The sequence below is a fragment of the Lepidothrix coronata genome, unplaced genomic scaffold (assembly GCF_001604755.1).
Source record: "Lepidothrix coronata isolate B3197 unplaced genomic scaffold, Lepidothrix_coronata-1.0 Scaffold28, whole genome shotgun sequence".
In the NCBI taxonomy this organism is placed as follows: Eukaryota; Metazoa; Chordata; class Aves; order Passeriformes; family Pipridae; genus Lepidothrix; species Lepidothrix coronata.
Window position 1 is genome coordinate 6,585,686 of NW_016690208.1, and position 25,122 is coordinate 6,610,807.

The following is a 25,122-nucleotide window of genomic DNA, read 5'->3' on the forward strand; positions in this document are numbered from 1 at the left end:
TTGGGAAAATCATGTGGTTAATTGGAATTAGAGCAAAGTATTGAGTGCATGATTTGGCTGTGCTACTTGTCAAGGCATAATTAAAGAAACTTACTTTCTTGGACTCAGATAGAACTCAGTCTTAGCAGTTTTGCCAAACTAATCACAGATGAGAAGTTGGGATGGTAACTTTTTTCTTTTATAGTCTTTCTCCTCTATTAGAGACTCGACTGTGTGGAGGAGCAATACTCAATCGAAACAGAATTCTTCTGATCTGCCTTACTGTGGTGACTCAGTCTGTGTAGCACTGCAATATTCTGGTTATTTAGCCTTGATGGGTTTTTGGTGCTGAACACGTAACTCAATACTGCAAGCACAGCCCTAACCAATAACACTCAGCAGCAAAGCACAAACATGCCCTTGAAGATATGCCCAGATCATATCGAAAAGCAATATAAATCCATTTATACTGAAGTGTCCTGTAATATGTAATTATTACTTGAATATCCAAGACATTAAGACCGAAGTGTGAAAGTTCTCTTAGTCTTGCAGTTTGGGTGTTGGTTGAGGAGAGTATTTGTAGGATCCTTAAAGAAGGCACAAGGACACTGGAGCTGGTGTTCACCCTGCATGTTGCCTCTTTGCTGACCTGGACACAGGGTGGGGTCAGGCCCATTGTGTCTTTCAGGTTTGCTCTCCCTCATGGAAGGGGCAAGAACCATTTTCTCCACAGCTTTTATCACTTTATTTCTCTGCATAAAAAAATATTTAAAAGAACTGGTGTCTTTTTTTAATTGTTATTTAGTTATTTTAAAACCAATAAGTTTCAGTGAGCCCCAGGTGAGCTGACAGTTTTTGTAGCAAGATGGTCCTTTGCTTCTTTTTTTTCCAACCTACTCTGAAGGTCCTTTATATAGTCTTGATAGGTGTAGTTAGAGAATTAGGCTTTCCAAAGAATTAAAAGCCTGCCTGTAATGTCCTTTTACTGTTTTCCCCGGTGTCCCGTAATGTTTTGTTTTAAAATGCTGAATTCCATGTCTAGGAAGTGGTGGTGTTAGGTTTGCTGTGCAATAGTGAAGGTGAAAAGACAGTGCATAAAGGACCAAAAGTACCAGAACTGCTGCCAAAAGGTGCCAGCCAGCCACGGGCCTGTTGCTGTAATCTCGGTGCTTTCTGTGAATTAAACTTCTTCAGCCACTGGAGGAGGAATGGGACATTTTGGGGAGAGGGAGGGGGGAGACGTTGGTAACAGGTCACAGCTGGGGACAGGCTCGGTCGTTGTTGTCAGTGCCGGTTGTTGGCACGTCCTGAGGAACTGCCACGTGAAATGATGGCATGTCTGTGCCTGGGAATGTTACAGAGGTGCTGGTTTCCTTTTTGAGTAGAGGAGGGAAAGAAAGGGCTGGGTTTTTCATCCCTAGGAGATTCCTTTGTGCTCCTAAGTGAGATTTCTCTTTAAAGCCTTTTTAAATCCTCTTTAAGGAGAATCAGAATGTCTCTGGCCTACCAAGGATTTGAGTTTAAAAGTTTTTGTTTTGAAGACCTTTTACTACCAAATGCTGAATGTAACTGCCATAAATTTCAGGAAAAAAAGCCACGAACATGATGCTGTTTCCTGTGGGTGAGTCTCTGGTGAGCACAGTGTTGGTTCGTATTGCTTGAAAACGTTCTTGTTCTGTTAAGCCAAATTCTCAGAGAATTGGAGAACTCACTGCCATGGGAATGGGGAGGGGTGAAGAGGGTGGGAGAGGGGGCAGAGCTGTGTGTTGGCATGAGTGAGTCACGGTGTGCTGGGAGAGCTGGAGCAGCAGGAAGGCAGTGGGGACGGAGGGGGAAGGATGCTCATGTGTGGGTACAGCTGGGGACGTGGTTGAGCCTGTACTACTTGAGAATTAACCTCTGCTAAGTTAGTAGTGTGTGTTCTGTACCTTTTAATTGTGCTTTACCTCTATTGAAAAGCTTTGTACTGCCTCTCCTCTTTGGTAAAGCCTTTATAAATCTAAATTAACGAGCTTGCACAATCTTGTATACAGGAACCCCATCTTGTCTCTTAACGTGATTATTAATGTATTATTCTGTAAAAACTGATTAAAAGGAGAGCAGTTTAACCGCCTGGCTTTGACGTTTCTGCCTTGTTCCAGTGCCATCACTAGTTCTGCTGGGGATGGCAGTGCAAGTGTGAGCAGCTTCCCAGTAACTCTGTGAGGTTTCCCATTGGGAATCACTGCTCTGCTCCATCCTCACACCTCTCAGGGAAGGGACAGTGGCAAAAAAGAACCAAAATCCAGTTAAAGGGAAAGGAAGCATTGCTGCATTGACTGCTTAACACAGAGCTCTTCAGATATTATTTTAAATGCTGTGGCTTGGGCTGTTCTAAGAGCTTGAGAGGAAAGAAGTAGCTCTGCCTGTGGCAGGGCCATGCCCATCCCTCTGCTGCCTGCTGTTTGATGCCTTGATGGGAGTGGTCAAGTCCAAAAGTGTTATGTTTGGCATCTTGTTTCTTAAGAAATGTTAATTTTGCCTGTGAGACAGGAGCATTTTCTCAGCTGTCGTGCACCCAGCCCGGTCCTGGCACCGGCAGGGGCGGGTGGGCACAGCGGTGGGACCGGGGCGGGGGCACGGCCGTGGCGCTGCCACGAGCTTGGTCCCTGCAGTGTTATTGACCTTGATTCTCTCTCATTTGCATCCAGCATTTTTCATCCTCTGGAATATGGTGTTTGGGGACCTTTCCATCATTAAGTGGATTTACAGCAATTTCCTTATGTGTTTTCTCCAAGGGATTCTGTTATGAGAGGCACATTAAATCTCCATTAATACCTCATTATCCGACTGATAAGATTACCATGATAATGAGGCAGAAATTCTAATTGTTTCACTTCTTATTGTGCCTTTCATTAAATCACATACCTGGAAGTTGCTGTCGGAGAGGAGAGCTCCAACCTGCAGAGCTCGCGAGGTGACCTGGTTCTGTGCATCCTGGTCCTGTCCCACAGTGCTCAGGGGATGCTGGGGTGTGCTGGCCTTTTCTCCTCGGCTCCTGTGCCTCCTGCCACAGCCTCCCCTCTGTGGCAGTGCTACCAGGAGGGCTTCTGGTGGCCCCAGGGCCTTTGGCAGCCTGCCCTGGGAGCATGGATTTGGAGAGACCATGTCTCACATGCCCCGTGCCGTGGTTGTGTGGAGCCATTTGCTCCAAGCGCAGGGGTGTGCAGCCTCCGCCGGAGCTGTTAGAACCCATCAGGTCAATGATCCATGAACTAAGAAGTCTCTAAGCAGGAGCAATTATTGTCTATCATGTGTCAAAGGCGCCCGTATTGACCCCGATAGATGGAGCCATTATGTCCTGTTGAGGCAGCGATCCATGAACGGAGGGTTCACGGGAGCAGAGGTCTCAACACACCACACCAGCGCCGTCCATCCGTCCTGCCCGTCCCCGCAGGGTGAGGGATGCACAAGGTGAGGGGACAGGGATGGATTTGGGGAGGGGAGCAGTGTGGATGCTGCCAGCTCAGTGTTCTGCTGGAACAGCCTGGAGCCAGGCCAGGCTGGGGGAACAGCCCCACTGGGCCCCAGGGCTCCTCAGGGGATGTTCTGCATCTGCCCCAGGCCCCGCTCCCCTGGAGTGTGTGCAGGGATTCCAGTGACCAGCACGACCTGAGCTCTGGTCCAGGAGCAGAGACACCTCTGTGGGGCCATGTTGGTCACAGACTGCTGGTGAGAGCCCCTGCCTGGTCCTGACAGGCAGCCCACAGCCAACCTCGTTAGGAAACACCACAGAGCCCTGCTTGGCACCAGATCCAGCTCTGGATCCCCTAGTTCCTTAAGTGTGGGGGGAGCTGGGGCCATTTCTGCAAACAGTCTGTTCCTAAGGCTCAGTTAATGAGGTAGAGGAGCCCACAGTGGATGGCTCCTCTTGGCCTATGGGGCAGAGGGTCCCCAGGACAAGGACTGTGTGAGCCCCTCTTTCAGCACAGCACTGGGGTTGGCCACGGAGCCCCTGGCTCAATGCCCTGAGTGGAGATGGAGCTGGGCCCTGGCCCCTGGCCCCCTGCCCAGGCTTCTGGCATCCAGATCTGCTGCAGAACAGAACGTTATCCTGCACAAGTGGACTCAGGCTCCTCCTGTGCCAAGGAGGAGATGTCTCCATAGTAACTGGCACAGTTGGAGGGCAGGAGGTGCAAGGGACTGAGACAAAGCCTCTGTGAGAGCCCTGGGCAGACCCCACAGCCCAGGGTACCCTTGGGCCCATGGTGCTGCTTGGCCGGGGGCACAGGCTGCTCCAGCCCCCTGTCCCTGCTGCTCCATCAGGAGCCAGGTATGGCCCCCCCAGCAGTGCCCCCAGTGCTGATGGCAGAGACCCTGTCCCTGTGGTGTCACTGCTGTGGGGAGGGGTGCCTTTTAGCACCAGCCTGCAGAGCCAGAGCCAAGGGGGCAGCCATGGCCATGCCTGGGGCTCTGGGCTGGGGCAGCTGCATGGCAGCACCTGGGCCAGGCAGGTGCAAGGTGGGTGGTGGGTGCCCTGTGGGGAGCGGATGCCCTGCCCACCACTGCCCACCTCTGCCAGCCCCGCCGGCAGCACCACCACTGAGCCACGGCACCAGCAGAGTCATCGGGCTGGGGTTAATCAACATTCATTCATGTTTCCAAGTGTAAATTGAGCATTTGTTTAATTATGTGTAAGCAGCAATACATTCTGGCCATTATCTAAATCACTATTTTATTTCCTGGATGTGGTTTCATAATGCCGGGTTTGTGCTCCAGCCTCTGCATCATTAACAGAGAAGAGTTAATGAATATAAAAGCGTAAAGGCTAATTACACTTTAATTTACAATCATGGTCTCATTTTGGGACCACATGAAATCTGTTTTGAAAACAATTAAAACAAAAAAAAAAAACCCAGTGAAGGTCTGGTGAGTGGAAGGGTTTTGGCACAAAGTGAACAGTGGCCGCCGGGCCCATGGTGCTGTGGCTGCTTGGTGTTAGCGGGGGCCAGGGCTGCCCACGGCTCCCAGGAACCTGGTGGGTCCCTTGTGCTCCCATGGGCCCTGCAGGGTAATGACCTGGGCTGGCAGTGGGACCCCCTGGGGCTGGTGCTGGTGTGGGGACAGTGCTGAGGATGTAAATTGGAGCCCAAGGGGGAGCACAGTTCACCTGAAGGAGACAAAGATTTATTGGGCTGCAGCTGTTGAAAGCAAAATCCAGCGAGAGTGCTGACTCCAGCACTTTGCAGTATTTCCCAGCACCCATGGCCGTGCCTCCCTGGAGCAGGTACCAGAGCCTGGCCCTCAGGGGGGACGGTGCCTCAAGGTGAAGCTCATGGCAGGAGTGGTGATGGGAGCGGGTCGGGCTCTGTCTCTGCTGCTCTGCAGGAGGATCAGGCTGAGCAGCAGGGCTCTGGTAACCCCAGGTGTTGGGGCAGCTCCCTGCAGGCTGCAGCAGACAGAGCCCCTGGGTCTGTCCCCCACCACCAGTCACCCATGGCAGAGACCATGGCTTCACCCGAGGGTGTCCCTGAGGCTCTGGGGACTGTCACACCACCATGTCCAGGCCTAGGACAGGAGCTGTCCCCACTGGCATGGGGTTACCCTCTGGAACCAGCTGTGGGTTACAGGTGGGATTTTGGGGCTGAGGTGTTGGCTTGGAGGAGAACAGGGCTGGGGGAGCAGGACTGGAGCATGGGGCTCGTGTGCTGTGATCAGGTGTGTGCACACGTGTGTGCTCCCGTGGTTTGTGATGGGTGAATTTCTGTTTGTATTTCCTTTATTCTGATTCCCTCAGAAATTGCATAAGAGCTGTGTGCTGAGTGCAGGAGGGAGCAGTGGCCTCGGAGCCAGAGGCTCGTTCTGGCAGAGGAAATAAATCTCCCTGAGAAAACCACTTTGCTCACACAATTCCAATCCCACAGGGCATCGTGGCATCACTCACTTCTTGTTTTATTTAGCTGATAATCTTTTATTTGGCCAGTCAAGCCCTATGGAAGCAAGATACCTTTACTGGGTGTTGGAGTGGGGGGCTCACAGACCTGGGCACTGGGAGGGCAGCGATGCCCGGGGGTGCATCCTGTGCCAGGGGCTCAGCTCGGACTGTGCCGTGCTGGGACTTGTGTCCTGGGTGGGTCCCCTGAGCTGACACCCTGCAGAAGCACTGAAGCCCCTGTGGTTTTGCTTGCCCCGCCCATGGTGGAGGACAGGACATGTCCTGCTGCCAGGTGTCTCTGGAGGTGGCTCAGGGACATCTGCTCAGCAGGATTTGCAGGACTCAGCACTTGTGGTGGACCCACGGGCTCTGTGGGTGCCTCTCCCTCTGATGGATGTGCTGAGCTGGGACAGTGGAGGCTCCTTCACCAGTGGGCACCGTGACAGGACCCAACTGCCCTTGCTGGGAATGTGGGTGCTCTGCTGTCCCCCTGGGTCTGTGTGGGGTCCACATGCCCAGCAGTGTGGGCACATCTCTGCTCCCATACAGGCACCTGAGGACCCCTCCCCTTCCTGTCCCTCTCCAGGGCTAATGCAGGAGCTGTGCCATAGTGGAAACCTCGCGTGTCCCTCAGACGGGTTTGTCATCCAGCTTGTCACCGAGGCGGGGCCGTGTCAGTAATGAACACATCCCGGGGCTGAGTGCCTGCGGCCGCTAATTGAAAGCGCTCACAGTTGGGAATTGGGGTGGGTTAGGCACACTCCCTGCACTAACAGGGATTTGCCGTTCAAAATTCCATGGCTGCCAAGGGCAGCAGAGGAGGAACAGCCGCTGTGCCCTGTCCGTGCTGGGACAGGCACTGGCACCACACGGGTCAGACACAGACCTACACCACCCTAAGAAATGCAGCACCCCAACCTGCAGCTGAGGTGGCGGCTGGGGCTGCTGGGACTGCCAGAGCTGCTGGGGCTGGGGCTGCTGGGGGCTCCAGCTGTTTGGGGAGGTGTTGGCTGTGATGTGTTTGTGCCTCATGAGGGGTCAAGGCTCACCCATGACCCTTTGCAGTGGCACCAGTGATCACAGGGCTTGGTGGCAGTAGCGTGGGGAGGTAGCTTGTGTGGGGCACCAACACAGCCCTTGTCAGCCCTTGTCAGCATTCCCACCTTCCCACTAATCCTTGTCATCCCAAATCTTATCAGCACTGATTTGATATTTACTTCCAGATTGCGGATGAACATGTTGAACATCATCATCCGATGATGATTCCCCATTGACAACCACTTTTTGAGACCTGTCAGTCAGCCAATTCTTAATCCTTTTAATGTGAGCTCTATTGATATTATATAGAGCTAATTTTTTAATCAAAACGTCATGTGCTATTAAATCAAACGCCGAACAGAAGCCGAAGCGTACCACAGCTTCTCAGTTACTTTTATTAGTTAAACTTCTAAATTAAAGGAATGAAACCAAATTTTTTGACAAACCCAAATTCCCATCCAACCATGCTCCTGGCGCTGGTTGCAGCCCCACTTGCTGTCACTGGCAACCGTTCCAGCTCCTCAGCTGCTGCCCAGGCATGGCTGTGGCCAGAGGGGTGAGCGCGGCCGGCGGGGCTGGCATGGGGCTGGACGTGCCAGGGAATGGCTGAGTGCTGGGGTGGCCTCGATGCAGAGCTGCTGCTGGGGTGGAGGGGCTGAATCCAGGCCACTTCACAGTTAAAGTCCTGGTGGAGAAATGGGAATTTTTCTCCTGTGCTGGATGCAGCCTCTGACCTGAAAACGTGCCCCAGCCTCCCCGGATGCGGAGCGGGAGCAGCCGTGCAAATGCGATATGACAGCGCAAGACACACCAATATGGTTACCAGCTGTCCGGCCGCCACTGGGCCCTACTGGGTGGGCAGGCGATGCCCCAGTCGCAGATGCATTTCGGGGGGAGGAGGGAGGGCTCGGGCAGGGCCCCTACGTGCAGGCAGGCACACGCTGCCCAGTGCCACGTCGCTGGGACCGGCACAAGTGCTCGTCAGACCGGGACAAACCCGTGGGGTCCCACTGCTGTCACCCTGGATGGGGCTTAGGCACAGCTGGGGCCCTGTGCCACTGTGGCCAGGCTTTGGGGACCCCTGCCCAGAGCCAGGTGAGCCAGGCTGCTGGCAAGCCCCCTGCCCAGAAACCCCCTCCAGCTGCCACCCACGTGGGCTTCTGCAGGGGTCCATCCAGCGCAAGGCAACTCCCCTGGCTGTGTCCCCTCCAGATCAACCAACCCTTTGTAAATCTAAATTAATAAGGTTGCACAGCTACAGACACAGGAACACGGGCTGTGTCTTGTCTTTGTCGATCAATGCTTTCTATCATCTCATAAAGCTGATTAAAAAGCAGAGCAGTTCATCTCACCAGGTTCCACATCCCAACGTTATAAATTTGATATTCTGGTTAATGATTGTCAGCGCCGGCGGAGGACATGGAAGCTGATCAGTATTTGTAGTTTATAATTAATTATTGGAGCGTTGCTGCAGAGGACACCAAGGAGGGGTTGGGACTGATTACGAATTTATTGTCTCTATAATGCCAAAGAGCAAGAGAAGGGGAGTTTGTATGTCCAGCATTGCCCATGCCAGAGGGACACAGAGCACCAGTGTGACCTGTCACGGTCACCAGCTCCACATCTGTGTCCCCAGTGTGGCTGGGAGGGTCAGCCAAGAGGGTCAGCTGCATTCCATCCCTTTCCTGTTGTCCGTGGGGAAACTGCAGTGAACAGATGTCTCTGCCCCAGCTCTGGACACAGGGATGTTGGTCCCTCAGGCTAGACGGTGACCTGGTTGTCGATGCCAGCTGCTTGGAGAGCCCATGGATGGATGGATGATGCTGTGCATCCCTGTCTGGCAGCCCTGACGGGGGTCTCGGCCCCTCGACAACTGCAGGCAGGGCTGCAGTGGCTGGTCCTTGGCAGCCGTGTGGCACAGGGAAGAAAATTCCACTAGTGGGTCCCACAGCCACTGCCTGGGCCAGCACGGGGAGTTTTGGGACTTCTTTCTCTAGAAATAAGAAACTTGACACCAAAGGAGTGTCCTGAGCTGTTTCTCTGGGATAAAATCCTGTAACTTGACCAGATCCCGCATCTCAGACAGCCCCGTGCCCCGGATGGGTGATGTGCTCTGGGGGCTGAGGTGGCCACTGGCCCTCCGGACAGGAGCAGGCATAGGGACAGGGACAGCGACAGGGACAGGGACAGGGCATGGCGGTGGTCGCGCAGCCCATGCCGCGCCAGAGGGAGGGCTGCGATCGGCGGCCTCAAGGTGGCACCGTAAGAGTGGGAACGGCGAGGAGGAACAAAGGCGGCTCAGAGCCCCCTACACAGCTCAGAGCCCCCAGCACTGCTCAGAGCCCCCTGCCCAGCTCAGAGCCCCCAGCACTGCTCAGAGCCCCCAGCACAGCATCAGAGCCCCCTGCCCAGCTCAGAGCCCCCTACACAGCTCAGAGCCCCCAGCACTGCTCAGAGCCCCCAGCACAGCATCAGAGCCCCCTGCCCAGCTGAGAGCCCCCAGCACTGCTCAGAGCCCCCAGCTCTTGGGCAGAACAGGAGGGTCACAATGCCACCAGCAAAAATCCCAGCAGTGGTCACGAAAATGGGGTCATGAGGGTGGCAGGGTTGGTGGTCCCGGGGCACCCACAGCCCCCGGTCAGCACGGAGCAGTGGGACCCCCATGTGTGAGGCTCTGCGGGCTGTGCCCAGTGTCACAGGGGTGTGTCAGTCACAGCTCGGACTGATGTCACAACACCCCGTGTCTGCAGGGACTTTGGGGGTGTATTTTATGTTTCAGTGTGCCAGATGCTCTGCGTGTGGGAAGGTGGATGCCGTGTGACGTGGGGCTGGTGCCCATGGCAGGTGACAGCACGGACCCACCGAGCCCTTTGGGCTCATACCACCGAGCCAGGTACGATGCCAGGGGTCCTTGCTGCCCCTCCCTTGAGGGGTCTTGTCCCTGAAATGCAGCCCAAACCCACTGCTGGCTGTGGGGTGTCCTCCTGCCCAGTCCCCTCGGCCACGAGCCTCCCGTGCCTGCTGTGAGCCTCTGCCAGCTCCCGGGGGAGCGGGGCCGGGGTGCGGGAGGTGCCCTCCTGCTAATTGGAGTGTGCTGAGGAGGAACCAGCTCAGCTCTGCCTGCCTTGACATTAAGACCTAAACTTGCTGTAAAACCAAATGGATACACACACCCACATCCACGAGGCTTTTAGTTCAGCAACAAGTGATTCCATCAAAGCCCAGCACCTAATTTAATAGCAATAATGAAAGGTGTGCGTCACTATTAATTTAAGCACTCCAACATTAGCCTTGCACTTAGAAACCAGCAAGGCAAAGCTATTTACAACTGAATGTACCAGGGCAATAAATTGAAAGGACTGGTCTGACCTGCGGTGGCGGCTTTCTTCATTTATACATAGATATATTTCTATGGATTCATTTATTCCCATCTCTTTAGCAAACCCTCCCTAATTAAGTTGAAGTGGCAGTGGAAGTGTGGCAGTAAGTGTGGAAAGAAGCTGCTAAAAACGTATTTAATTCATTATAAATAATCTTTGATAGCGTGAGGTTGGATTAAGGTTTTCGGTATCAGAGCAGGACACCAAGGAAGGCCAAGGAGATCATCCACACGTGGCAGGAGCATCCGTGTCCTGTGGTTTAACATCCTCGCACTGGGGAAGGGGGAGCAAGGCTGGCACAGGGGGGCTGTGGAGCACTGGCACCAGCAGCACCAGTTCTGGCTCCAGGAGCACCGTGGTGCGAGGCAGGGGGAGGTCGGTGGGCAGGGGGGCTCTGGCTCCGTGTGGCTGCGTGCTGTGTGTGCCCTCGGGATGATAATGTATGTGAGGAGGAAGGTGTATGTCACCCACATTAAAGGAGTTTAATGTGCTCGGAGTCACAGTATTGTACCCTTGCAGAATACATTATCTGTCACGCTGCCTTTACAGGCTGTCACCTCGCAGAGAGGCTGCAGAGTTCCTGGAAACCATTATCAGCCTCTAATGATATTATCAAAATTGGAGCAGGCGCGGTGTGGTGGGGCTGGGGGAGGCACTGCCACTGCTCTGCGTGCCCCGAGAGGTGCCTCCTGTGCCCCACCAGCCCTGGGAGCAGCGGGACGGGGGCTGCAGCTCCACAGACCCCTCTGGGGCCAAGTCCAGTGTCTGAGGCAGTGAAGGGTGCAGTGGTCGTGGGTGTCCCTGAGTGGCCCATGGAGCCACCGCCTGGACTGGGGTTGGAACCTTGGGCAGGGGCACCTGCCCCTGCCCCATAAGGCCTCTGCTCACCTGTGGGGGTCCCAGCCCGTGGGCACCGTCCCCACCATGTCCCACTCCAGGGTGCCCTTCCTGCGGGCCAGTGACCCAGTGGGAGCAGCTGAGCACTGCTCTCCCCTCTCCTTGTCAGGTGGAATTAAAAAAAAAAAGGCGCCGTCTTTTTTGGAGTGTAATCTTCCGCCTGCGACAAGGAGCCACGCAAACTGATAAATTGCAGATTAAACGAGTGCCACACTCCACTCCAGCCCTGGCTGTTAATTCCCCTGTTGTGCAATTCCCGGCTCTCAGGGCCTGTCAATTCCAGCTAATCGCAGGAGGCACTAAAACACTCTGCCCTGACAGCCCCGGATCGAGGCACCCCTGACTCCCGGCTCAGGTGGATTGCACGCATCACTTATGCACAAATCAGCAATATGCCAGCAGGGAGGAATTATGTCCGATGACAGCCCAGACATGAGGTACATATTGCAGAGCCGGCGAGCCCCAGCCGCCGTGACAGATTGCGGCGCGGGGCTGCGCGCTGGTGCGGGAGCAGATCCCGCTGCACCGGCCCCGAGCGCACCCGGAGCCACCGGCCCCGCGCCTGTGCCGCGGCAGGACGGGGCGGCACCCCCGCACTGTCCCCAGCCTGTCCCCATCCCCAGCACTGCCGTGGCCGGGGTTGCCCACAGGGGTGGTGCTGGCGCCGTATTGAAGGAACTCCCAGTGCTTGAGGTGGGGAGGGCGCGGGGCTGGGAATGGCACCGCGGGCACGGGAGCTGTCCCACCTGGGGTGGGGGCCAGCCCTGCTCAGCCCAGCCCGGCTCTGCTGTAACGTTTAGCTTGCCTTAGTCTGTGATCCTGAAAAGCTGAAATTAATGACAGCCTTGCAGTTGCTCATTAATAATTGCTTCATTACTGTACGCAGTTGCAGCCTCCTGACAATAATGGGGTTTGCTGGTGTATTTCTAATTATCTGGCATTCCAGCTCCCTAACAGAGCCCTGGCACTCCCCAGTGAGACCCTCCTCTCCAGCAGGAGCACAACCCAACCCGCTCAGCTCCGAGGTCTCTGGCAGCCCACGTGCTCCTCCTTCCTTTGCAGCTCCTGGGAAGGGGCTGAACTGCCCTGGCGAAGGCCCAGGCGGGACTTGGGGGCATCCAGATGCACCACTCTTGTGCCGAGCTCTGCCACGTCCCCGTCACATGCCTGGTGCTCGTGGCCTGGTCAGTTTGGGAGCAATGACGTCGAGCGAGGCAGCGGCACTGACCAGGTATGTGCCTGCAGCTGGCGGTGCTTGGCATGGCTGAACCATGGTCATCCCCATGACCACGCCACAACCATCCCCATGGCCACACCACTGCCATCCCCATGGCCACGCCACGGCCATCCCCATGGCCATGCCATAGCCATCCCCGTGGCCACACCACTGCCATCTCCATGGCCACGCCACAGCCATCCCCATGGCCACGCCACAGCCATCCCCATGGCCACACCACTGCCATCCCCATGGCCATGGCAGTCCCTGCAGCCCCAGAGCTGCCACTTGTGTACCTTGCAGCCTGGGTGAGCAGAGCCAAGCAGGAGGTGCCAGGAACCTCCGTGGATGCCTCTGGTGGGGCTGGTTGGGGCAGGGCTGCGGTGCTGCAGGTGGTGGCTGCACTCGTGGCAGGAATGTGAGTGCCGTTCATCAGCTCCTTGGAGAAATTCCCCCGGCAGTGGCGGCGGTGCCGGCGTTGGGGGAATTGTGGCCGCGTCCCCACTCTCACAGCACGGAAATGACCACTTGTGCCCCATTCCAGCCCCGCCGCCGGCTCGCAGCCCATTATGGCACATGCAGCCCCCGCACTCCCACTTGGGGAGGGGGCTCATTTGTAGTTAAAAATCTATTGTGACTTGTCAGAAAAATGAATAAATGAGCACATTATTTTTTCATTTTGGAGCTCAGCATCTGTTTGTCTAATCAAGAAAGAGAACTGGGAAAGTCAACCAGGGCTGACGCACACATTTTATTTAACTTTTCCTCTGTCAAAGGAGTTTAAATGTGTAATGAACAGGCCATGGTGATTTGAAATATAATCCCATTACTCTGATGAGATTACCCAGGCTGTGAGAGTTCACAAATCATGCTTAGGGTTTTTAGAGTGAACAACACCCTGTTGAGATTTTTTTTTCTCTTTTTGCATTTAAGAAGAGGTGTGTGGGGAGAATAAAACATGACAGTGCTTAACCCTTCGTGCAGCAGAGCAGGGCTGTGCCCAGGGCCAGCCCTCCCCATGCCCCAGCTGCCCATGGTGGCCCTGGGACCTTCCATGGGCACAGCAGCAATGCTGGGGAGCAGCACCCGGCCAGGGTGTGGGGCACAGGGCACAGGGCACAGGACACCTGGCCCAGCTGGCCGTGTGCCCACTGTGCCCACACATCCCTGTCCTCGTCACTGTCCTTGTCGTGGTGTCACACCAGGGTGGCTGTGCTGGGATGTGATTTAAGGGGCATTAATTTCAGCTGCAGCAGCAGCACCCAGCACCACCCGCCACCACGGCAGCGCATTTCCATGAATTCATGGGCCCATTACAAACATGTCTCCATAAATAACTCCCCCCATTAATCTCAGGGCTGCACCCAGGGCTCTGTGATGGGTTTTGCCTGCTCGTCCCGGTGCCAGGTCCTAGCCTTGTCTGAGGGGCAGCTGCAAAACTGCCGGGATGCACCAGGCTCCTGCCAACCCAAACCCAAAGGAGCCTCTGGCTTGAATTGCTCCTGTGAGAGTCCATGGCAAACCCCTGTGGGGCCAGGGAGAGCATCCAGTGCTCTGGCCTTGGGTGCCAGCACATGCCTGGGTGCCCTGTGTGTTTCCTGCTCAAAGGCCACTCTTGTGGTCCCAATGCTCTGATAAAGCCAAGGAGAAGGAGGGGGATTGTCCCTGCAGACAGGACTCCTCCAACAGCCAGAGCCAGAGAAAATTCAGAAAACCTCTGCTGCCTCCACCAGCTCCCAGTGCACGGCAGGCCAGAGTCATCCTCAGTGCATGAGCTGCATCCACCCTCCTGTGCCAGAGCCCAGGAGCAGGGATGGAGGAACAGCTTGCCTTGCTGACCCAGTTGAATGCCCATCTGACTCAATTACATCTACGACTACCGGGGAAAGACCAGCCCGTGATGGGTCCCTGCTCAGCTGTGCACAGATTGCAGCCATGAGCTCCAATTTAACTCCTTCAGAAACACTGAGGAGCAGAAATGTCTGTTCTGCAGGGGGGCTGCTCAGCTCTTGGAATGCCGGATCTTTCCAGGATTTAAGAAAGGTTTCCTGCATGCCATGTATCCAATTGGATCTGATCTTTGAAAGCAAATTTGCTTTTTAACTGTCAATGGCTCTTTTGGAGCAAATAAACTCATTCTGGGCTCCAATGTTCCCTGCTCCTCACTCAGTCCTTGGAGCAGCCTCCACCCGCAGCATCTCCCTGTCCCTCCATCCACCCATCCCTGCCCTGGCTCCCAGGAACACCCACACTGGGAACAGCCAGTGGCAGGTGACTGATGAGAGGGTGTGAACACACATGATCTGGGCAAGGGACTGTGCCACAAATGTCACCACAGACAGCAGAGATTGTATTATTTGAATTTTTAGGCTTTACTGAGAGCAAACCTGCACATGCTGAATCCCTGCTGATGATAAATACACGTGAGGGGCTGACAGCAGCACTATGGCCATGGAAACAGGAGACTGCTGCAGTTCCTGATATCAAATAGGCAATTTTTCAGCTCAGTTAAAAAGAATTGAAACTGGGTGGCCAAAGAACATTCACAGAGCAACTTTAATGTTAAATAGTTCACAGTCGGTTAAAGGAGTCATTTACATCAAAGGGGTTTCCCCCATTGCATCTGTGCCGCATTTGCACATAGAAAATATTTAAAAAATTAATAACATACTATAAAATAGCGTTTCTCATTTTGCAGATACCATGGAAGACTGTACAGCGAGGCCTGGCCTCAGTGGTGTGGGCACTGGGAGGGCTGAACCGACAGCACAGCAGGGGAGACACAGAGACACAGACCCTCCCTCTGCCTCGGGGTTGTTCCTGCACAACGTGTTAAGGCTCAGGGCTCAGGACATTTTCTCTGTACAAAAGCAAGGTGGGAGCTGGCAGAGGTCAGGCTGTGCCGTGGGACTGCCGTGCTCAGCTGGCCCCAGCCCCGTGGGGTTCAATGCCGTGTGGAACCAGGGCAGTTCCATGATACAGGGATGTGTGTGCAGAGCTCCAGCGACCTGGAGAGATGGATGAAAGACACCTCTGGTGAATTCAACCAAAAACGTGGCTCTGGGTCTCAGCAATCCCATTCCCATGTTCCCTGATGTATTAAGGATGGACAAAGCCAACATAGTTTCAAATCCCAGTACAAAGTAGGTATTAATTTTTATTTTTAAAGAATAATATTAAGAAAAGGTGAAGGCATTTCTCAGTCCCAGGTGCAAGGTGCCTCAGAGGAAGGGCCAGACCTGGGGCAGCAGCAGCTGTGGGTCCTGGGCAGGAGGATGCTCCTCTCCAGCACCAAGACGCTGCTGTGGATTTCCAACTACAGCAAGGAACTTCCAATAAAGCGTATGCAAAGCTGAAAAGCACAGTTAAAAATATTTTTGAACAAAACAAACAACAACAGACTCGACTGTCTCAGCATCCCTCACTAAGAGCTCCCCTGCCACGGCTGCTGTTCCTGGCTCACGGATGCCTCCTGCACTTCAGCAACAGAAGTGAAACCATCTGGGACTGCAGCCTCCCCCCAAAAGAACTGTGCATCATATGGACCTTGAAAAAGATTACATCTGTTTATTAATAGTAAAAATGGATACATTTGTCCTACATTTTGTTTTTAGAAATTTGATCATGTCACAAGCAATACCTGCGTGTACGTGGGTGGATTACAGATGTATATAATTTATTTTAACCAGGCTGTGAAATAATATGTAATCACATCTCTTCTTGTGATTGTACATAATACAGTAATTAAATGATGCCAGTCTACGTCATTCTCTTATTTCTAATCAAAGGAACCTGAAGCGTAACAGTCTTCTTTCCGGCTGATATGGCTCTTTATTTCTGTCACAGGGGAGACTTCCCATCACCGACGAGGGATAATCTTCCAGCCGTGAGACGGGATAGTTCAGATTCCTTCCCGGCGCTCCTGCCCTCGGGCAGCAGGAGCTCCACAGTCCTGGCTCCCCCAGTCCGGGCGGCGGGAGCGGCTCCGAACGCGGCACAGGCTCTGCCGGAGGCTCGGCCTCACTGCTGTCCCGACTTCTTCTCCTTCTGGAAGCTAAAGCTTGTTCTCCTGCTCAGTTTTCTTTGTTTCTGAGCAAAATAATCTGCTCTGGCTGTGCTTGCTCGTGACTCTAGAATATAGTTAACCTGCAAGACACGAGGTGATTAATGCCCTCAGTGGTTGAGCAGGATGGCCTGGGATGGGCAGGGACCCCCACACCACACACCCAACAGGGCCTTGGGGTAACTGGTCCCAGTGGCCACCAGGACAATGATGACAGAGAGAGCCTGGAGCACCAGAAGAGCCCAGCACACCTGCCCATGTCCCTCGTCCCTTGGCCCACCTGGTCACCCAAATCTCTGGTGAAGGCGGCGAGCAGAGCCCCAGCATTGGGATAATCCAGTAATGGGCTTCAATAAAGGACTTTATCAGCCTCAATAAAAATAATTCTTCCATTATGATGTTTGCATACTCAGCTAATCTCAGAGTTTTTCTGTGTTTTGGCACATTTTACTTGATGAAAGCATTTTTAAATGATATTTAACAAGCCTGCTACTCCCTAAATTTATTATCTCCAGTGCTTTGTGATAATCTCACAGATAATTTTAATGGAAGGTTAATGCAAGAATCAAAAAGATAAAAATGCCCTTTGGTCTGCCATTAGCTGGTTAATATGCTGTGGCTTAAAACTTGCACAATTTTATGCACTGTAGAGTGTTTCACTTTCATTGCATATTACAGCTTAAGGCATAAAAATATAGGGAATTTTCATGGTCAATAAAGCCTCCATTTTTCTCACTTGATCATGTAAAAAACCTAATTTGAAAAGTCTGATTTTTCTGCATCTTCTAATGCTGATGGAATTGAAAACAAACCAATGACTTGTGCATGAAACCAGAGAATGTTCTAGGTAAAGGAATGGCAACTTAAGAAAAAAGTACTGTTCAATAGTATTTCTCTCTTGAATATTCATATTATTCACAGTAAACCTTTTTTGTTAGCCTTCTTTTATGACCAGTCTCAGATATGTGGAGTCACCATCCCTGGAAGTGTTCAAAAAACAAGCACTCCATGATGTGGTTAGTGGGCATGGGGGTATCAGTGAAAGGTTGGACTTGATGATCTTGGAGGTCTTTTCCAACCTTAGTGATTTTGTGATGCCATGATTGTAGGTGTTCTGGATTACAATAGCTGCTTTAAGATAAAGTGGGAACAAAAGAATTGGCCTAACAGCTCACAAAACAGAAAACCCCTCAAACACGTTCACCTCCTGTGTTATGAATAAAAGTTATTTTATCGCACGTCAGTTATTTAACAATCCTCCAAACTCCACACAGCCAATAAAAGCAAACATAACAGATGGTTTGCCAGAATTACTGCTTTTGAATTTTGACTTGCTACGAAAGATGAACTTGTGGAAAATTCCATTTACTCTTCCAAGAGTGTAACAATAATTTGTTTCCCAAAGCAAGGGAGCACGTGTCTGTACAGAGCCCCAGGGGAAGGATCGGGTGAGGAAGAGCCCCTGGGTGCTCTGTGGGAACACCTGGGTGAGGGGCAGGAGCACCCAGCCCCACGCAGCCCCCACACCTCTGCATGGCATGGGGATGCTGAGCACCTCGTGTCCAGGGGTGGGAACTACCCGGACACAATAAAATTTGGTAGTTTCCTATAAAATTCCACAGAAAATCCGTGTCTCTATTAACTAGAAACAAGCACAAAAGGAAATGCTACACACAGACAGGCAGCAACTGTTTGAAGGATGAATAAAACAACAGGCAGGGAGCAGCCAGTCTGGCAGGTTAAACACACCTCAGTGGTCCTCAGGCCTCGTGTGTTTCCAGAGCCTCCTGAATTCTCATTCTCATGTCTAACAAGTGGTAAAACACCAGGATTTTGGGTCACGTTAAAATTTAATACTCACCTTCAGTACAATTTCATTGACAGTAGCAGCATCTGATTCAAAGTAAAGGTGTTTGTAGTCATGATTGCTTAGATATGTAAGTTTAAATATTGCATGACCTGTGAAGATAAGAAAAAAACTGTTCAGAATATTCCTGTAAAGTTTGAGCAGAGCTCGTGTGCCTGACAGAAGAAAACCACAGATGGTGATCTCCGCGTACCATCAGCACGACAGAAGGAAGCAATGAAATGCTGACAGGCTTCTCATGTCATTTCAATTTAAGGCAAGTGGTGGCTTACAGGAGCAGCTGAACTCCAGTCAATAAAGTTCCTTTTCCCATCACATCCCCACTGCAGGAAATGCAAAAATCCATCAAATGGCTGGTTAGCTCTGCTCGGCCCACACCGGCGCTCACCGGAGAATCACCACGCACAGGGGAGTGTTGTGTTGAAAAAGGGCAATTAATCCCAAAATCATCACTCAAAAACCTCACCCCAAAACATGCCCCGAACCCACCTGGCTGCTGATGGGGAAGGGGAATGGCCCCACTGCACAGCACCAAGGGACCCACAGCACCAAGGACCCACAGCACCAAGGGACCTGCCCAGCACACTCGGAGCACACTGAGAGCCAGGACTGCCCCTCCTGCAGCGGGGTCAATTAAACTGTGGCTGTAATTTGCTGGCAGCTCCACTGCTCGGGGCCAGTCCCACAAGGAGGGTCCCAGGGGTGGAGTGGACACACGGTGCCACCGGCCCGGCCACTCCCCGGCTGCCCTGGGAGAACAGCCCAGGACTGACGTACAGGGCCAGGAGGGACAACTGCAACACAAAGGTAAAATATGGAACGTGTGGGAAGGCAAAATATCCTTCACTTGTGTGAATGCTGATGGCTTCAAAATGAAAACTAAGCATATTCTGTACATGATACTTTTCCAACAGTTTTCTCCTAATTTATTCAGTTCGACAGTCAGAGTTAGCAATCCATAAAGCAACAGCCATGTTACTGTAAATCCAGGTCTTTCCTGCAGGAAAGCTAATTGGAAATCTTATTTACATTATCTAATTCTCCAGATTTCCAAAAAGTGACTGATATATGCTCAGATTGGTGGCCAGGAAATTTGAGATGCAAGTATTTTATTGTGGAGTGTTAATTAAACACCATTATGACGCACTAATCTGGAATATAAATTCTATATTGAAAAATTGGCTAATAATAAGAAGAAAAAACCCCACCCTTTAAATCATTTGACAAATGATACCCTAGTGGTACTAAAAATGCAGAAATCCAAGCTGGGAGCTCATCAACATGTTAATGAATGCAGCTCTGCCTGGAATGCAGCATCTTAATGATTCCAAAAGTGCTCCTGCACCACTCCTGGGATGGGACACAGCACCACGCCCACCAGCTCCCACCATTTTCCTTGGACACTGAACATTCCAGTTACGGACACTGATTACTGAAAACGAGAATGGCACAGAACAGGGTCAGGACGATCCCAGTACACTGCTGTATTTTGGGTTTGAAAGTTCATTGGGTGGTTCTTGCTGTGGATCAAGACAAAACCTGTTCAGGTGTTCACTGCTGCCATGGTGGAGGATGGCTGGGTGTGTGGGGTGGCACAGCATGGCATGGCACAGCATGGCACGGCATGGGATGGCATGGGATGGGATGGCACAGCACTGCCCACAGCAGGGCAGGGCAGGATGATCTGGTGTCACTGCAGAGGGGAAGGGCACAGAGCCACAGCCTGAAATGGTCCTGTGGAAATCAAGCAGATCATGGCCTCTGCTGTGCCTGACGAGAAACCCCACACAGGACCCCCAGCTTTCCTTCACACCAGGGAGCTGCTCCTCCTTTCTGGCAGAAGCACCAGCCCAGCTGACCAGCAGCACAACCCAGAGCTTCCCCCAGCACTGATTTTCGGATGTGAGGAGTCAGCTCTCCCAATGGCAATAGAGCAACAGATGCCCATACCAATCCCAAAGTGCCAAGCAGTGGGAGACAGAGCCTGCCCTGCTCCCTGGGAGCCCAGTGCCCACCCCGTGCTGTGTGGGACCCCTCTGGCACAGCTCGCCAGGCAGCACTGCCAAGGGCAGCTCCCAGTTCCACTGGCACAGGGGCTGCTCTGGCCCTGCCTTTCTGGCCTGGCACTGGCCAAGCCCAGCACACTCTGCAGGGGCTCTGGGAGCTGCAGGGGACACAACACTGCTGCTGAATCTGTGGCTGTGCAGGACCAGCTGTGCAGGGCCAGCTGTGCAGGACACGCAGCCCCATCCTGCCCGTCACTCGTGATGCAGTGGAAAGAAGCCAAGAAGACTTTTCCTTAGAAAGCCCCATTATGGCATCATGTTTATGGGTTCTGAGTCCACATCACACTATTTAAGATGTGAAATATGAGTGCACTGAAATCCTAACTGGCACTTTGCTCTGCTACTCTTCTAGCCAGATAGAATTTATGAATTGTGAGATTGATTTCCATTTCCAAGAGTACTTAAATATGTGATGTACCTCTTTCCAATAGAGCACCACCCCTGACAATTCCAAGATCAATAGGAGCTTCCATGGTTTGATGTTTCCATATAAGAGGAACTGGTAACAAACAGCAGCAGCTCAAGTGGCTCTTACTGCACGTGATGGGAGATTCAAACCACATGCAGACTCTGCACCAGTAGCTCCATTACCACCAGTTCCACAGCCACAGCGCTTTGGTGTTTGGGGGGAACCTCAGTGTCCTGCAATCAGGATTAATTAGCTGCACAACAGGAAATCCATGTTATTCCCAACTATGTTTATCTGATAAAACAGTTGTGGAAAGCAAATGGAATAACAGAAACTCATCTGTTACCAACAGCTTTTGTGCAGGCCCAACCCACAGCAAGCTCGGCACAGCCCAGGGGTCTCGTGCTCCTCTCCAGCCCTGCTGCTGCCCAGCCCAGGGCTGACCCTGCTGCCACAGCAGGAGAGCAACGTCTTCCCAACAGTGCCCTTTGGCCTCCGCTCGGAACGCTGATAAATCTTCTCCAAGCCCAGCACTAATGGGTTCCTGTGTGGTTACTCCTGGAGAGGAGCCCACAGCCGATGCTGGCGGAAGGGCAGGATGCTAATTCACTGGGAACTCACCGAGGAGAGCTCATTTACTCCTTCAGCACCATGTCTTACAGCCAGCTGTTTGCCATGTCTCCTGATTTTTAGCACCACTGCACTGCCAGCAAGGGAAGGCAGAGGCTCTGCAGTGCCGAGCTCACCCTTCTCCTCCCCCTCCCAAAGGCTGGTGAAAGCCCTGGTGCAGCCTCTGCCCTGTGCTTCAGTGCCCAGCTGCCCCATGTCCCTGTGTTCACACACAGCAGTGAGCAATCCTGCGGAATTCCAGCTCCAGAATTACTGACCAAAGTGTGTTCTACAGGCAGCAGTAAATCCTGTGCTAATTCCTGCAATCCCGGGAAAATATCCAAACCCTTGGCGGGCCACTGCTCTGCACCTGATAAGGTGAAAAAATTATTACTTTTTAATCTAAGTAATAAACTCTTTTTATCAGAGTCTAAACAATACTGGAAAACAGTGTGCCTGGAAATACAGAATGCCTGGAAAGCACTGGAAGGATGTGAATTTGCACAAGAAAAGACAATTTTTTAACCAAATCTGACAAGACTGGAAAGAGTTTTTCTTCTTCCCCTCCCACCTCACAATTCAGCCCATAGCAAAACCATCTCTTTGCCAAAGCCACTCTTTAAACAGTATGCACAGAATTAAATCACTAATTAGATGGAGGATGAAAAGAATATTCATGAATTGGACAAAACAGAAAACAAACACTGGGAAATGCAAATTTATGTTAATTTTTCAATATACCTTGCTGATTGCTTTGTCATTACAGGGCCATAAGGCAGAAGTCAACAATTAAGAGTTATTAGTGGAATAAATAGCTGGAAAAGGACCTCTCTGAAGAACAAAGCACTTATGGACATCATTTGACATCACTGATTCTCACCACTTCAGAAACACAGGATCAGACCCTGAAATCTCTTCTCACAGGCCCAGAAAGGATGAAAAAGAATTAGAAACACACCAGCAAAAAGACAAGGAATAAGAAAAATAAAACCACCAATGTACCGAGCTTGGTTAGGGTCACAGACTGACCAGGGACATTGGCCTGGGTGTAAAAGGGGGGTTAAGTCCATTTTATGCAAGTGATATTTATCCCAGAGGTACATAATTTAGAGGCAGTGATGGCAACCAGTTCTGGATGAAATCCTGACCCTGCTGATACCAGTGGAGCTACCGATGGGTTCAGGCTGCTCACCATGAGCCTGGAATGGATCTCCTCAAACCAGGCAGTATTTTAGCAGGAACAAATGATATGAATGTTAAGGAAAAAAATAACAGCTGTAGTCCTGTGGGCTTGCCCCGTTCTCTCAGGGAGCAGCATACTCCATGATCTCTTTTCCTCCAACTCAGGTCTTTATGTTCCACTGTAGGCTTGTTACACAGCATTGCTCTTAGAGGGTGCCTTGTGTCCAGATGTCCTGAAAGCAGAGCTGCAACTGAAGTGCTGCACACACCCACTTTTGTGTCAAATTGTGGTAACTATTCACACATCTGGATTTTTTTTCCTCAAAGCCTTTTGTTTCTTCTTCAAATTATTATCAAAGGCAGAATACTAATAAAAATTTTTGCAAAAATGCTGAAAATTGAGGTGGAATTTGGGGTTGCCCAAAACCTCTTCACCAGCAACCTTGTTTGGGAAAAAAGATGATAAATAAATCAAAATGCACTAAGCAGTGTTTCCACATGGCAATCGGCTCCTCCACTGCGTCTGCAGCTCATCAATCACGCATTGTCTGCCTGAGAGGCGAGCCTTGTAAATGTCACATCCACTCAGGCCCGAGGAGAGGCGAATCAAAATGAAGCGAGGAGTTTTAATTGGATAGTGTAATTAAACTAAAAAACCCCAGCAGAATAGCTTTGACAGGATAGATGAAGACCCCTTTTAATAGGGCTACAAAACAGATTTGTTAAAAGGATGAGGCAATGCACGCTCCTGATTGCGCTCAGGAGAACTTTTATGGAGAAGCTGTTCAAGGGGGACGCAGTTAATCAGCACAGCCCTGGCTGCGGCAGGAGCTGCTCCAGTGATGCTGTCCCCAGACCACTGCCCGTCCCTGTACAGGGACACCGGGACCCCCCACTGCCCCCAAACCACTGCCCAGCCCTGCACAGGGACACCGGGACCCCCCACTGCCAGGCCCTGCTCTGTGGGACACATCCCACCGAGAGCTGCCCAGGCCACGCAGGCTCCTGAGGCCCCCCGGGCTCAGCCCTGAGCCCCCACGGCACACAGAGCCCCCCATGGAGCCCCCCACGGCACACGGGCCCCCCACGGCACAGGGGGCTGGCGGCACAGCCACAGCCATCTGTGCCCTGCTGCCGTCCCCCGAGGCAGCCCCTGCCTGCACAGCACGGCCACGTGCCCGTGGGCTCATCCCTTCTGTTCCACACTTGCACAGCCCTTTCACTTCGAGCCTGAAGTTTGGGAACATTTTCTCTGCTGAACCTGTTTTTTACCTTTTGATCAGAACTGGTTATTAGTCTCCTATCAAGAAGGCATTTTATTCTGTTACTTCACAGGTGCTCTGCATCATCCACAGTGGGAGCAGGGATCTCAGGAACTAGCACAGGACATTTTGTGCACCATTTGCAGAGCACACAGGTAATCGCTGCCTCTGCTCTGGCCCCACTGCAGGCTCTGAGCAAACCTGCAACGTCTCTATTTGAGCTCCCAGAGCAGCAGGAACCCGATGCCTTCCCAGTGCTTTCTGTGTATTTTCAGCCCTTCCACAACCCAACAACGAATTCATTAAGTCAGTATTACCCAACGTGCATAATCAGGAGGAACTGGACACTGAATTAAAACATCAAATACCTTTAGCTTTAAATGAAAACTACAGAAAGGGGGTTCAGGCATCGCTCTGGCTATCACTTACAGCCAGGGTGAATACTGCTGGAAAAGCTATTTTCGTGCAGATGTGGAATTCAATGGGAAAGACTGACTCGTGTAGCAACATCAATCAAAACGTCGGCTCGGCTGGCAGCTCTCGACAGTAAGGCAGGTTCAAAGGTCACGGGATAAAGAAAAAGCCAAGCTCTGGTTCAGCTCTAATATCTCCTCGCTGCAAGTCTTGCCGAGGTACCTGCCCCCCTTCTGTACTCACGGCTTTCATTAATCTTCTTGCCATCTTTTTTAACTAGTCATGCAGAACCGCTCGATAGCGAGACATATAATGGGGAGGCCCTGTGCCTATTACCAGGTTAACACTCTGTTAAGCCCCAGTGCAACAATGGAATCAGAATTTAAAGGAAATCTTCAGCTGCAGGGTGCAAAGCGGGCAATTAAATTACAAACCGAAGTTACCCATGTACTCCGTGACCTACAGAACACCTTTGTTTAGACTTACCTTCATATTGAGGGTATTTTGACCTAGTAACTGAGATGTCTCTGCTTTATGAAAACAAAAAAAAAAAGGCAGATAAAGGGTCACAGAGAACCTTGCTTCAGTGTCTCAAGTAAATTATCAAACAAATCCAATTTCTGCAGCTCGTGTAGGACACAGATGAATGGGAGAAGCCCACGGTGAGTGCCCGGCTGACCGGCCCCGGTGGCACCGCAGGGCTCCCTGAGCTCCTGGTCCCTCCCCAGGCAGCCCCGGACATGGCACATCCCTCACGGCCGTGCTCGGACACAGAGCACGGAGGCAGTGGGCAGTGACACTGAAGTTTCTCTCTTGTCCAAGTAAT

The 25,122-nt window shown here is 52.1% G+C and overlaps 1 protein-coding gene across 5 annotated transcripts in view; it reads right to left on the bottom strand.

Moving 5' to 3' along the window:
- Positions 1-14,953: 14,953 nt before the first annotated feature.
- Positions 14,954-25,122, bottom strand: part of MAPKAP1 (mitogen-activated protein kinase associated protein 1) — an 88,711-nt gene continuing 78,542 nt past the window's right edge. For all 5 annotated transcript variants that reach the window (XM_017810337.1, XM_017810336.1, XM_017810338.1 and 2 more), the window contains 2 exons: positions 18,349-18,446; positions 14,954-16,570 (listed from right to left, as the gene is read on the bottom strand). In XM_017810337.1, coding sequence (XP_017665826.1) covers positions 16,445-16,570; positions 18,349-18,446 — 224 coding nt within the window. In that variant the 3' untranslated portion in view covers positions 14,954-16,444. The remainder of the gene's footprint in view (positions 16,571-18,348; positions 18,447-25,122) is intronic.